The sequence below is a fragment of the Erythranthe guttata genome, chromosome 11, assembly GCF_056151865.1.
Source record: "Erythranthe guttata isolate IM_541 chromosome 11, IM_541, whole genome shotgun sequence".
NCBI lineage: Eukaryota > Viridiplantae > Streptophyta > Magnoliopsida > Lamiales > Phrymaceae > Erythranthe > Erythranthe guttata.
The window spans coordinates 3077750-3092940 of NC_142543.1; the positions used below are offsets into that span (position 1 = coordinate 3077750).

The window sequence follows — 15191 nt, forward strand, 5'->3', positions numbered from 1 at the left end:
AAGTTTTGTGCCAAGGTGAAAAACGACACCTATTTAGGAACGGAGGGAGTACTTATTGCGGAAATACGGAAATAGTGTTGGAGAATTTATAAGGATATAATCGGGAAAAAAAAACATTAAAATTGTAAAGTGTTTCATAATATGAAACAATTTTTTTTTTTTTTCAAAAGAGAGACGAACAGAGAGGATTTGTTAGGCGTTTTGTTTGTTCTGGTGTTTTGGGGAATAATATATTGTGGGAAACACATCAAAAGTTGTATTGTATGATTGTTTTATATAGTTGGTGTAGTCTTTGTACTTAAATCATCATGTATAAAATTTTATTGCAATATTGTGTTTGGGGGACTAATTAATATTGGATAGTACTAGCACTTTGTTCTATATAATCATTGGAATAATCGTTTATTTATTTATTGATAGAATGATTCGAAAATACAGAATAAATATAGAAATTAGGGCTAAATACAGTTTGCACCCTTAAAGTATAGGGGTGGTAACACTTACCCCCTTAAAGTTACAAATGTAACACTTACCCCCCTCATTAATGAATTTAAAGGTAAAACTTTGACTTTGAATGATGTGGCATTTTTTCTTCCCAAATTGTCCTTCTAGCAATTATATAAATAATGAATATGTAATAATAAAAAATTCGGCAACTTTGCAAAAACTTAATTTTATTATTTCAATATTGTAAATTTAGGAATGAAAAAAATTGAATTTTAATTTCATTTTTGTATTACCTTGTGTTCATTTGTAGCTAATAAAAAATTAACAACTATTCGAATTTTAATTATGATTTTATAGTTTATATAGTTATTTTATGCGTATATGACTCTAATGTAATCATCCCATTTTTTTACTTTGAGAATCACAAAATGTATTCAAAATTTAATAAGAAATTATAATTTAAACGTCTAAATATTTAAATATTTTTTTATTGAAATTTATATTTAAGTAACTGAAATAAATTTCCAAATCAATAATTATTATAAAAAAATTGGATGTTTAAGTCTTGAAAATATTTTTTTTCTTTCAAATGTTTAACGTATTATATATATATTTTTAAATAATTGAGATTTTTATTTATATCAGGGTCTATAGTAATTAAAATGTGGAGTTAAACATAAATCAAAATATTTTTTTAATAATTATTATATTTTATAAAATTTAGTTTTTGAAATATTATTGAAAATATATTATTATATATGCATCAATATAATAGCTAGAAGGACAATTTGGGAAGAAAAAATGACACATCATTCAAAGTCAAAGTTTTATCATTAAATTTATTAATGAGGGGGGTAAGTGTTACATTTGTAACTTTAAGGGGGTAAGTGTTACTAACCCTATACTTTAAGGGTGCAAACTGTATTTAGCCCTAGAAATTATAATATTGTAACTAGAATACGTCCAGATTCAATAACGATTCAGAACCAAAAGAAGACTCGAGGGTAAATTAAGATTGGCGTTGCTTATAATTGGACCATTTGGAATATTCTCGTCCACTAACACTAAGAAGCTATTTGGATAAGTTTATAACTTTATAGGGAAATTTACGGAAACCTCTGAACTTAGGCTAAATTATAAAAAATAGCCCCACGTATTTGTAGTTATTATAATATTCCCGACATTTATTTCCACCTACACTGACCTTCTTCTGGTGTGAATTTTTCATGGTTTTTTTTTTATTCAAAGTAATATTTTCTCAAAAAAATGTCGATTTTACCCCTACAAGCATTTCTTTATGCTACTTTTTAAAGGAAAAAATTACTCTCAAGTGGCCTTACACGAATCTTTATTATTTTTTAAATAATATTTTCACAACTCTTTAGTATACTATTACCCATTTTAGGGTAATTTTTAGCTTTAAAAAGTAGCATAAAAAATGTCACGTTCGAATGGGTAGAATTTGACATTTTTTTGGAAAATATTCCGTGAGAAATTATACCTGGAGGGGGAGAGTATAAAATTAAAACAAACTTCGGGGGATTTTGGTAATTATTGATAGGTGGGAGCATTTTTCGTAATTTAGCATAAGTTTAAAGAATTTTTTTGTAATTTACCCAAAGTTTAAAGATATTTTTCACTAGGGTCTATTAGATATAACCCCCTTAAACATTCAAATAATAGGGGTAGATCCAAATTTAAATTTGCCATTTTGATAAAAACCCAAACTTTTCTAAATTACATAAGTACCCTCAATCAAATCCCAGCCGTCACTGCTCCAATCTAGGGTTACTCAAATCTAGGATTACTCAAATCTAGGGTTTTGATAATTCTTCGGCCCATAGTTGATTAACCAGATGCATAGTCGAATTACATCTGTATTAATAGACTATCCCATATCATTTAATAGACTATTCCACTGGTATAATTTGACTATGGATCTCGTTAATCGACTATGGGCCGAAGAATCATCAAAACCCTAGATTTGAGAAGTGACGGCGGCGGATTTGTGTTTTAAAATTAATAGACTATTTCATATCATTTAATAGACTATCCCATGTATCTAATTCGACTATGGGTTTAGTTATTTGATTATTGGAAAAATAATAATATATATGGAAACTGAATAATATGTTTGTTTGAAATACTAATCAATTAGGGTAATTTTCCTTATTATATGAAAATGATTAGGGTAAATAATAATATATATGAAAAAATAATAATATATATGGAAACTGAATAATATGTTTGTTTGAAATACTAATCAATTAGGGTAATTTTCCCTATATCATGTAATAGACTATCTTATTGATCTAATTCGACTATGGATCTCGTTAATCGATTATGGATCCCGTATTATTCAACCACATAGTATATTAATAATTTCAATATAGTACATTAATCTGCTATGATAGTATATTACGGTTATAGTAGTGATATGAAATTGTGTTACAAACAATATACCACTGAAATGACAAGAACATTGAGAACAAAACCAGCGTAAAGTATTCCAACATAACCAATAAAATAGTACATTAATAATCTCATAATTTCAATCTAGGGTTTTGATAAAATACATAAAACACATCATAACACAATCAAACCAATATGTCGAGTTAAAAAACTCTAGTACATTAATAATCTCATGATAGTATAATAAAATGATAATGGTAGTATCATACGGTATTCATAATAGTATACTACTGTATTACAACGGTTTAACACTTAACCGAAGTTACCGAGCCATTACATCGTAAACACCTCTTTATAGCAACCAACCCACCAAACCTCAACAAAATCCGTACGAAATTCGCCATCGAAAAAACCTAAAATCATGAAACAAAATTAAAAATGCAGAATACTAAAAAATGATTAAATAGACTGCAAATACATTTGAATGACAATACATGAATATTATCAAAAATAAACTTTAAATGCAAAATCCATACGCTAAATTAAAAAAGACTACAAAATATATTTTAATATACTACCGAGCACACTAAAATCGACTGTTGTAAACAAATAAATCAACTATCAATATGGATCAAACTCATGAACTCGACCACAACAGACATTTATTTCGATTATTGCATAAACCAACTACGACGCTCAAATAAAACAACTCTGGTTCAACTGCGTGAACCATCCTCTTATAACTCTGTGAATCCTCTTCCAAACAAACACCATCAGCCAAAAATAACGATGTATATGTGACGACGTAATTTTGTTAAAAAACGTTCTACTTAATAGAATCAAGTATCAACACAACTCTTAAAAATGTCTAACCACCGTACACGACAACCCTGGACATACAGCGAAAATAAAAAAAACGAAAAAAAACGCATTCATACCCGCTTAACAACGTACAACAATGAACGCTCAAATCCGATCCTATTTCCACGCCGGTGAAAAAATCTTCAAAGACGATAGAAAAACGATGAAACGCTGGAGAAAATCTTCAAAACAGATTGTACACGATTTGATAGAAACGACCAATAAACTCACGTAAATTTATTCCGTGATTTTAGGCAACATATCAGCAAATCTCATATCACGTAGTTAAGGAAATAAATACCGTTCAAAAATAAAACAGGGGTATTAAAGAGAAATTATATAATATATTTTGCCAAGTTGGCAAATTTGGGTGTATCTCAAAAAGGGAAAAATTAATTGAATCTACCTCATTAGAAAATATGAACAAGGGGGTTATCCCTAATAAACCCTTTTCACTAACAATACACGGTTATCGGGTATTTACATAATTTTCCCTTTATAAAATTCGCAATATGATCAGTGGTCATATATATATATAGGAAATTACACTATGCCACTATGGTCAATTAAAACAAGCAGTTATGAATTATTGGTACAACGTTGAAAAAATATACTAATAAAAATCAGACATAGTTGAGTTGCATGAACAGTTTATATCAATCGCACAATAGGACCTCGTTTGGCTGGTAAGATTATTCTTAATCGATTAAATAACTGGAGTCCAATAATTTTTCGAGTCAGCCAGCAATTGTGGGAAAAATAGCTCTAATCGTTGCTTAATGAGGAATTATTTATGAATCCTATGGTCCAATAAAATAATTGAATTTTTATAAAGTTATTTAATAATATTCTGGCTAATTTTATCTTGGGAACCAAACGAGTCATAAGTAATAGATAATGTAATTTGGCTTCTTCTTTTACTAAAAATGGAGCAATTATTTTAAGGGATACATAAGTACATGCAAATTGCAATAATTAGCAGTTGAGTTCAATTAAAGCAATCTGTTTATCATTAATACAATTTGGGTGTTACATCTCATAAATACACATAAATAAAGTATATTTATTATTTAACATCACGAATATACACATAATGCATACATTGTATATTTATAAAATAAAATATATAATATTTGACAAATAAAAAATACAAATACTCAAGTGGGCCTCAAAAACAAATATTTATAGACTTGAGGCCCAACCTGATTAATTACATGTATGTAATTTAAAACAAAGTGGACAAATGTGTAAACAACTAAGAATTACAGTGCTGGAAAAAAATTAAAAAATAATAATAATAAATACGAGTAATAGTATCTTTCATTATGTGATTTATTAATTATTTACATCTAAATTACCATCTGAGCTTTGCTGGAAAGTACTGCAATAATTAAAATTTATGTTAAAAAATTACCAAAAAAAGAAAATAAATTGAAAATAAAATTAATTAATTAATTAATTACGTAGGTAAAAATATATTTACCTTGTCAATGAGAGAGAGGTAGTATGGTTTCAGCTGCTCAACATCAACTCGGATTTTGCTCTTACTGTACAAATCATACTTGCTGAAAATATTTTTATATTAAAAAAAATGTTATTATTTATTTAAATTTATTAAAAAAAATATTAGGAAAAGTAGAAATAATATATATTTAATTTAATTACTTGAATATCTTTAGCCAGTTGAGGTTTTCCCTATCCTCATCATTCATCAAGTGTGTGTAAGCTCCAGCTTTGTGCAAAGCTACAACAATAAATATATATATTTAAAAAAAGATAATAAATTTTATGTAATTATAAATTTAATGAAAAAAATCGATCGTATAAAAATATCGTAAGTTCGTACGGTAGAATGAGTGGTAACGGATGATGAACAATGCAGGTGAAGGTAGAGTACTTCCATTTTTCCTAGCCACCTAAAAGATGCAAATCAAATTAAAAAAGTTATAATTGTCACAATTAATTAATTAATTATGCTGATAAATTTGTAATTTAAAAAAAATATTTGGAATTAATTAGGGATTGATTAATTAATTACCATGTACATGTAGTCGTCGTGCCCCCATGACATGACGACTTTGTCGAGGCCGCATCCTTCTTCGTAAATTCCATTCTTAGTGTTGTAAGCAGGGTTGTTAATGTCTGGATTGTCCTTGAAATACTGCATAATTTATAAATTAAATTGAATTTTCAATATTTCATATTATCCTAAAAAATTAAAAACTCAACTGATGCAACAAGAATTCCAAATGAAAAAATAAATAAATAAATAATCTGACTAAAATTTGCTATACATATATGTACCTTGTGATGAACAATGGATTCATCAAAAGCACAGCCAACAGGGAATGTGTCACCTGTTATGTTATATTATTGATTAAACATTAATTGTTCTTATATAGTTTAATCTTGAAACAAGAATAAATAAAATCATATATATACATATATATATATATATATATATATATATATATATATATATATATATATATATATATATATATATATATATATATATATATATATATATATATATATATATATATATATATATATATATATATATATATATATATTATGTATATATACATAGTTAATTATTTTTTTTTGTGGGGTGATTTAATTTGATAAACTCACCAACAACAGCCCATTGAGGCAGACTTCCAAAGGTAGGAAGATGAAGCACTTTACCAAGATCTGAAAATTCCATGCAAAAATAATATTATTCGTGTGACGTCGTCTCAATTTCGCGACGTAATATATATACATTTACATAATATTTAAAAAAAAAAGCATAATTAAAATAACCGTGAATGAGGGCAGTCAAGTGAAGCCAATCTTCGTTAGGGTAATCTTTTCGAATAGCCTCGGCAGTCTGGAGCAAATGCTCGATTTGCGGTTCGTCCAAATCGGGGTCGCTTTCGTCCACGACGTCATTCAGAAGTACACAACATTCCCATACTGTCATTTCGGTTTTGTCGAGTTTTTCGTATGCCTCTCTCATCTTCATCACCTGCATGCATTTTATTTATTTAAATTAATTAATCTCGATCCGAAAAATTTAATTCTACAAAAAAAATAAAAAATCGATTGAAATTAAAATTTGCATGCGCTTACATAGTCGTATGATTGGTTAATGTGGTTCATTCGGTAGAATTCCTCTACCGTCTTTTGTCTCTCGCTCTCGGCATTGTAATCCCTGTAAAATCGAGATCCGGAATTTTATTGTACGAGCACAAGTACATGCGTTTCATGCGACCTAATTTTTTTTTATATTAAAATAAATACTTTGATAGATTGTACTGAATCGGAATTTCATCGTTCATTTACACACACTCGTGCAATACGTAATAAATCAATCAAACGGAAATATGTGTACAAACCTAAATGTGTGACCAAAAGCATTGATATCCGGAGCTTCAAATCCTCCTTGTGATTCCGTTCTCGGCACGGGAAAATCGGAATCGGATGGGATTTGCTTCTCTGCAAAAATAAAATAAAATAAATTAAAATACTATAAAAATGTTAAATGTCGAATTTGGACATTGATTTTGCCCGAAAAAAGAAAAAGACATACCAACCGGGGGCTGTTCGACGTGAGTTGTCATATTTCCGACAGAAGTTTAAAACAAAAAAATAAAATAAAAAAAATAGGCCGTTTCAAATATTCTTATGTGTTTTATTTAATTATTTCAATGAAATGGCCCTTTTCAAGTGTGTGTAAAATGAGGGTATTTATAGTGAATTAAGGAAGTCCTGAACCTGGTAATTTGGTAAATTTGGTGGTTTTTTGAGGACTCAAATGGAAATTTCTAAAATTGGAGTGGTTTGCTGAAAACGCGGGCGTTTCATTGGCTGTTTATTTAATTTCCATCCCTAAAGAAACGCATAGAGGAGGGAACACCACAACCAACGCATGACTACACCTTTTTCAGCGCGTGAAGTTACTGCTCAGCTATTGAATTAAAAAATATATTGCTTTTTTTTTTTCTTTCTTTTTCCTAAAGCTAAATGTAAGAAATGAACTATGGTACATTGGATTTTTAAGTTTAAAAAAAATGGATTTCTCTTGTAATGGAAACTTGGTAATAATATAATCTGCAAGAATTTTAATATAATTAGAACCACATCAAAATCGTGATAGTTTGAATTTATTTTATCAAAATCATTACCAAACTCTAATGGTTCCGGTCATAGTTATTAGACCGAGGGAATAACCACGGATAGCTAGCGGATTGGATTTCTTTTCCATCCCTACACTCACTCACGTGTACATGCGTACGCACCAATGGTTATCGCTCAAGGAATCTACACGCACTAGTGTCCTTTCGTCTTGTTTGATGTTGAACCAAGTGTACTAGACAATCAATCCCACGAATCTCTCACCTTAAAAGAATTAGGCAATGTTTGGTAACATTTCTATTTTGTTTTCATTGATCCCAAAACAAAATTATATTTATTACACTTCTCAAATAATTTTCTCAAAACAATATCAAAAGTTTTTCTCTCCTTCAGATATGATGTGACTGCTACAGTAAAATGATTTGACTGCTACAGTAAAAAATGTCTTCACTAAAAAACAAATAAATATCACTTAATCTTTCAATTTTTTTCTTCTAAAATACATTTTTCTAACACTTTTAAACATAACATGATGTGACTGCTACAGTGTGTTTTATCTCCTTCCAAAACATAAACAAACATTACTTTCATTCTCAAATTCTTTCCCCAAAACACATTTCCTCAAAATGAAATCAAAATAAGTTCCAAAACGCTTCCAAACATTGCCTTAAGAATCCGTTTACATATAAATCAATGGGAAAAGCAATCGATCGGTGGCTTGAATTTGCATTCTCCAGATATGTTGAGAGGTTGCAGTTGAACCTTAGTAATTATTGCGATTCGTCCAAAACATTATTATTCTGATGTCTCGAACCCATCACCAAATAGATCTTAAACGCATGTAAAAAGCTTACCAACGGACTACCTTATCTTAACATTGCTAAACTTGTCGTTATATTCAAATCAAGTAAATCAAAATGATTCTATCCACATTCAAACATATGTGATGTGACATATCATATCATCCGTTCATTTTATCAGCCCATATTAATCTAATTATAAGTCTATGTTAAATTAAGTAAACTACCGAAAATGACCACACAATAAACATTAAGTTGTTTATTAGTGAATTTCTCTATCAGTTGAAAATTGGGAAAGATTTACCAAATCCTTTTAAAATTGACAGATCCCTAAACATAATAGGCCACTTCATAGTGATGGTGATTACCTCTTAAGTATAATTGGTCAAAAATGAAATGAAAAAAAAATTGGATTTTTTTAACTATTTTTGCATGCCTTCGTTATCAAGATAGAAAATAACGCACTTGAAAAAGTCATCCGTGAATTATGTGCGGCTAATTAAACATTCAATTATTTAATGGGCAAATTGACCGAACCAACTGATTTTGATATCGAACCGTAACTGGACCGTGTATATACGGCCGGTAATATTTTGCAACCCGTTAACCATCGGTTTTACCCGCCAAATTTTAAAATTTCTTTAAAAAAAAAATGGCAAATTACGGCCATCCTGAGTTATGGTCAAATTGAGAAACCCCCTCCTATCTGGGTAATTACAGTCACCCCTTAATTATGTATTATGTTACGAAAAAACCCCTCCAAAAGTAAATTTAGAAATGTTAAATCGATAAAATCGAACCGAAATTTAGGTACGCCAAAATTTCATACTGTTTACCGAACTGAATATACGATTTGGATCGGTAAATAACCGAATTACATCAATTTTATGTAAAAATATTTAAAAGGAGGGGGTGGCTGTAATTACCCAAACAATAAGGGTTTTTTCGTAATTTGGTCATACCTCAAGGAGTGACCGTAATTTGTCCATATATATATATATATATATATATATATATATATATATATATATATATATATATATATATATATATATATATATATATATGAAATATTAGTATTTAAACTAAAATTAATTAAAAAAAAAAAACAAACTTTTAACATAATCTCTATAATATTTCAAATGATTCGGCGATATGTTATGTGTAATAAAAAAATAAGTTTGATTTACGTTTTTATTGGAAATGAGTTAATGTGCGAAAGAAAATATGTTTTATTTGCTATAAAAAAATATACATCAATAATTACAAAAAAAAAAAAAAAATTTCGAACCCGATTGAATCGATCTAACCATGACTCAGTTATTTATCCGGGTCAATGTCCGGCCGATTTTAAAAACATTTCCGACCCGTAATCCTGACCAACACAAACTCTATGGACTTAAGGAGGAGGCCCATATAAACATATTATCTGACCCGGCCCGAATGGCGCTACCGTCAAAAACATGTCGGAGATGGTAATGTTTACACATGGGAACAAGACAACAAGCCAAACATAAAATAAAAAGCCCTCCTGCAAATCACGTGACCAAAGGGGGGGGGGGTTACGTGGAGGTTTTATAGTACGACGTCGCTGTCAGTTTTAATGTAGTGTCGTTTTGCATGTGTCCCCTGCTGCAGTGGCACACCTCTAAACATTCCTCGTGGAAAAGTCACGTGACAGCGACTACCCCACCATTTTTGACCAATTAATGAATTTGCTCCCCCTCCCATTTTTTTCTTAATATTTTTTTTTATGACTCCCAAATTTAACTGTCACCGTACACGTGTACATTAGGCATGGGACTTGTCTAAATTGGGGTTAGATACGTCATTTCTGTTGCATGGAATTTATTTCAATTTTTTGAAGATTCATACTATAAAAGACTCTTTAACCATAATATTTTAAAAGTTAAATTTAAATTCTATCTATATATATTAATAGTACCACAAAAAAGAAAATTGCTATATATATATATATATATATATATATATATATATATATATATATATATATATATATATATATATATATATATATATATATATATATATATGTACACTAAAAAAAATTAATTCACTTCAACTGCTCGAAAGTTAATAATGGATCAAATTTTAAAAATTGAAAAACTATCGAATATATTAACGAAAGAGTTGTAGGTAGTGGCGGAGCCAACGTATGACTGGGGGCCATGCCCCCTACAATTTTTTTTTTTGTTTACTTGAAATAAGGTTGGTCTTGAGTTCCAATTCGTTGTCAAACCTTGAGCACTAGTAGAAATATTCGTCCAAAGAAATTTCCGCTCTTCATTATCATAAGAGATAATATTGACATTTTTAATTTTTGGTTCAATTTTTTTTTTTTTTTGAAATGAACAATTCCTATTTACATCATATTTAATTATTATGAATGCATTTTTGTTAAAACATATCTATTTAATTCACCAAAAAATGAGTAGTGCATTAGCAATACACTCACACCGCTTAATAAAAATAGGATAATTCATAACTTTATTCCGATCAAATTCACATGCAAATAACGGGTAAATCAAGTGCAAATAACTTGCATATTACATGATTATGCTCGACCTATCATTTAGTCCGACTTTGATACCATGTTGAATGATCATCTTAACCAAAAATATTAAGTTGTTAGTGAAATATAACATTTAATATTAATCTCTCCAATAGTAAATATATTTAACCGAGAATATCTTATTAGCTAATATTATTTATAAATCATGTTAACTTATTTGTGGATTCTATTGGAATACCGTACGAGGCAAGTAATAATAGTGTCATTTATTACAATTGGAGAACATCAAAATTTGGTCAAAAAAACTGGTAAAGATATTAGATTCTCATAACTACATGTAAGATTTGAGCACATGAGTTCCATAAAGGCCAACAATATAAACAAGTTGTAGGTGTATACGTACCCTCTTATTATAAATTTCTATGAATAAATAAATAAATACCCTCTTGATGTACGTGTCCTTTTACTATAACTAAAATTAAATAGATATCTTCTTACATCTAACTTTTGAAATAGTAAATACTATGGTGCTCGATTATTAAGCTACAACCCTAGAACATAATTTAACTAGTGTAGCTAGGCTATGGAGATAGGTAAACATTTATGGAAGGTCAATTATTCAACATTTTATGATTTTTCATTTTCATGAACATCATTTGTTTGGTTGTTTGTTTGTTTGTTACCGAATGGCTAAGGTTTTCGATAACGATGAAAACAAAAAGGGTAAAATAGTATTTACTCGCTGCGGTTTGAATTTTGTGAACATATTCCTCTCGTACTTTTGGTTTAATTATTTTTATTTTTCTAATAAACATGCTTATTTACCAAATGGAATATTATGATGGGGCTATCAGTTATGTGCTTATATTAAAAGTATAAGAGGAGTATGTGCACAAAACTTAAACTATAGGGGGTTAATGTACTTATATTGAAAGTATAAGGGGTTATATGCATAAATTTCAAACCACTAGGTGCACAAAACTTAAACTGTAGGGGGTTATGTACTTTTATTGAAAATATAAGGGGGTCATATGCACAGTTGAGAGTTAATCATCAATCTATGAGTTACATATAGACCCAAGAAGAAAAAAAAACAAGTTGTAGTCAATGTTCAGCTATCATTTTTCTAATCTACCCGATTTAAGTTTAATTAGAAAGGTCAAACTCAAAGTACTACGAATTTGATGTTTTAATATTCTCTACACCGAGCTTGTCACATATGGTTAATGTATTGTGATTTACATTTTTCATGCAGTTTGCAAATTATTGCACGAGAGTGTAGATTTGCCCAGTGCACAAATACGATTGGTTGTAAGTTTTTAATTTTTTCATACGAAAAAGAAAAAAAGAAAAACATATATTGATTTCACTAAATGTAGCAAGTTAAAAAAGGGCAAATCATGGCCACCCTCCCGAGGTATGGCTAGATTACGAAAAAACCCTTATTGTTTGGGTAATTACAGCCATCTCCTCCTTTTAAATATTTTTACATAAAATTTATGTAATTCGGTTATTTCCCGAACCAAATCGTATATTCAGTTCGATAAACTCAATGAAATGTTGGCGTACCAAAATTTATTCGATTTAACATCTCTAAATTTACCTCAGAAGGGGTATTTTCGTTGTTTGACCCTAGACATAATTTGCCAAAAAAAAAAGAAAAAAAAGTGAACGGTGGAAATTATTTGAAAGGCCCTCCAAAATGTCAAGTCGAGTGTGGGTAATAATTCATGGCCCATCTGAATTCACTTTCATTAACACTTTCTTTTATTATTCTCTTTCGTATTTGACGCTCCACCGTCCTTTTTCCCTCCGTTAAATCCGTCGGTTAAAAAACTACAACCCAATAACTTAACCCCTATTAACCACGGTTACGTCTCCGTTACTCAAACCCCGTCACATCCCTTGTTAATAATAATAAAGCAAATTTACACGTGTCCCATTTGTATTACTCCGAGTTTAAAGAGGCTGCCCCGATTAAATAATAATTTTAACCTCGGGTTTGGAGATTTTTCACCTAACCACAGTTAAGTCTAAAGTAACCGTGGTTAAAGTTAAACCCCCCACTTCTTCAGCAGTTTATATACAAACTGCACCACGCCTTCAAAATTCAGTTTCAATTAAAGTTTATTTAAAACCTAAATTCCAGAAGAAAAATTAGGAAGACGAAAAATGATGCTTGGAGAGAGAAGCTATGGCGGCACCACGGTTCATGTTCCGCCGTGGCCATCCGCCGGAGATGATCCGGCTTCCTACTGCTTGAGCCCCACGGCCGCTAATGCCGGCGGCGGCGGCTCCGTCGACGATTACTCTCTCTTCTTCCAGACCGACTCCTTGAAGGCTCTGCAGCGTTACCTGCCGTCTAACTCGAACGATGCTGCGGCGGCGGCGGAGGAGTTTCAGTTGACCGACTCCGATTACGGCGGGAACGGTGATTTCCTCCCCGTGGACGCGCACACATGCGATAATTTCCGGATGTTCGAGTTCAAGGTGCGTAGGTGCACGCGCGGGAGGTCGCACGACTGGACGGAGTGCCCGTTCGCCCACCCGGGGGAGAAGGCCCGGCGCCGTGACCCGAGGAGGTTCCACTACTCCGGCACGGCGTGCCCCGACTTCCGCAAGGGGAACTGCTTCAAGGGCGACGCGTGCGAGTACGCGCACGGCGTGTTCGAGTGCTGGCTCCACCCGGCCCGATACCGCACGCAGCCATGCAAGGACGGCATGAGCTGCAAGCGGCGCGTGTGCTTCTTCGCCCACTCGCCCGACCAGCTCCGCGTCTTGAGCCCACGCGCCGACGGCTCCCCCCGCCGCCTATCCTTCATCTCGTCTCCGGAGTCAACGCCGCCGCCGCCGCCGCTGCTGGAATCGCCGCCCATGTCTCCGATGCCGGTCAACGACGTGGTGGCGTCCCTCCGCCAGCTGCACCTGAACAAAGTCAAGTCGATGCCTTCTTCGTGGCTGGGCGGCGGCGGTGGTGGTGGTTCTTCTTCTCCAAGGATGAAGATGACCCGACCCGGGTACTTGAGCATGCCCACCACCCCGACCCGACCCGTAACCCGCCCCGGACTCGGGTACTTTGAGTGTGAGGAGGAGGAGCCTATGGCGATGGTGGAATCTGGGAGAGATTTGAGGGCTCAGATGTTCGAGAAACTAATCAAGGAGAACCCTCTGGATCGGGTTGACCAGGATCCGAACCCGAACCCGAACCCGGACATTGGTTGGGTCTCGGAGCTGGTAAATTATTAGAATAAAAGAAAAAGGTAATCTTGGTGGTGGGTGTGACAAAGGGGCATGATTGTCAATTCGGATTCTGTAAATAGTTTATTATTTTAGTATTGCTATTTTAATATATATGAATGGTAAAATTATATATAATATGGTGAAGATGACGATGAAGAAAATGGTGTGGGGGCGATGGGGGCGAAGAGAATAATCTCTTGTTTTTGTGGAGTAAAATATTTCTGAAAAATTGACTATTTTGGAAGGTTATTTATGTACATTGTACAGTGGTGAATTAAGGATTGAAGAAGCAGACTATTTACCTAATTTTATTTGATATGTAATTAGGTGCTATGTCATTTGTAATTTTATTTCTTAGATCAACTGATCCTTTCTTCTTTTCAATTATTGTAAATATTCAACTGTTGATGATATTTTGGTATTAAATATTATTATCATTTCTTTGTTGATTTAGCCTGTCTTCGAAAGTTATCTGGATTTCTTTTGAACCTATTTTGTATTTATGTGGAATAATCTCTACATTAATTCATTCGATCATACTATATAGAACCATATTGAAATTTCGGTTCTTTAAAAATTTGTACCATTTACTTAATCAAATTATTCAGTTCGGTACGGTGTTTTATTGAATTAGGTATTAGGCATGATACGGTATATGGGACCTGTAAACCCCTGGAATTTCAAATATATTTATTGAATTCCAAAATGAATTTTTGATTCTGTTTTTGACACGTATCGAATTTTCGATTCAGTAGATTTACAGTCGAGTGAACACC

At 31.9% G+C, this 15191-nt stretch overlaps 2 protein-coding genes and 1 long non-coding RNA gene across 3 annotated transcripts; 1 reads left to right on the forward strand and 2 right to left on the reverse strand.

Annotated features, from left to right (window-relative positions):
• Positions 1–3139: 3139 nt before the first annotated feature.
• On the reverse strand, positions 3140–4009 carry LOC148766788 (uncharacterized). Its single transcript, XR_016034192.1, has 2 exons — positions 3798–4009; positions 3140–3272 (listed from the first exon to the last, which is right to left on the reverse strand). It is a non-coding gene; the product is annotated as an uncharacterized LOC148766788 (long non-coding RNA).
• A 799-nt stretch (positions 4010–4808) lies between these two features.
• LOC105965493 (inositol oxygenase 2) lies at positions 4809–7438 on the reverse strand. The gene is made up of 11 exons (XM_012990045.2): positions 7298–7438; positions 7104–7203; positions 6838–6919; positions 6529–6733; positions 6358–6417; positions 6025–6077; positions 5759–5881; positions 5567–5636; positions 5386–5464; positions 5204–5285; positions 4809–5101 (listed from the first exon to the last, which is right to left on the reverse strand). The coding sequence occupies exons 1-11, from the start codon at positions 7326–7328 to the stop codon at positions 5075–5077; spliced, it is 912 nt and encodes a 303-aa protein (XP_012845499.2). The 5' UTR covers positions 7329–7438; the 3' UTR covers positions 4809–5074.
• Positions 7439–13138: 5700 nt separating this feature from the next.
• Positions 13139–14864, forward strand: LOC105965547 (zinc finger CCCH domain-containing protein 20). The gene has a single exon (XM_012990108.2). It carries the CDS (start codon positions 13348–13350, stop codon positions 14419–14421), a length of 1074 nt encoding a protein of 357 aa, XP_012845562.2. The 5' UTR covers positions 13139–13347; the 3' UTR covers positions 14422–14864.
• Positions 14865–15191: the final 327 nt, after the last annotated feature.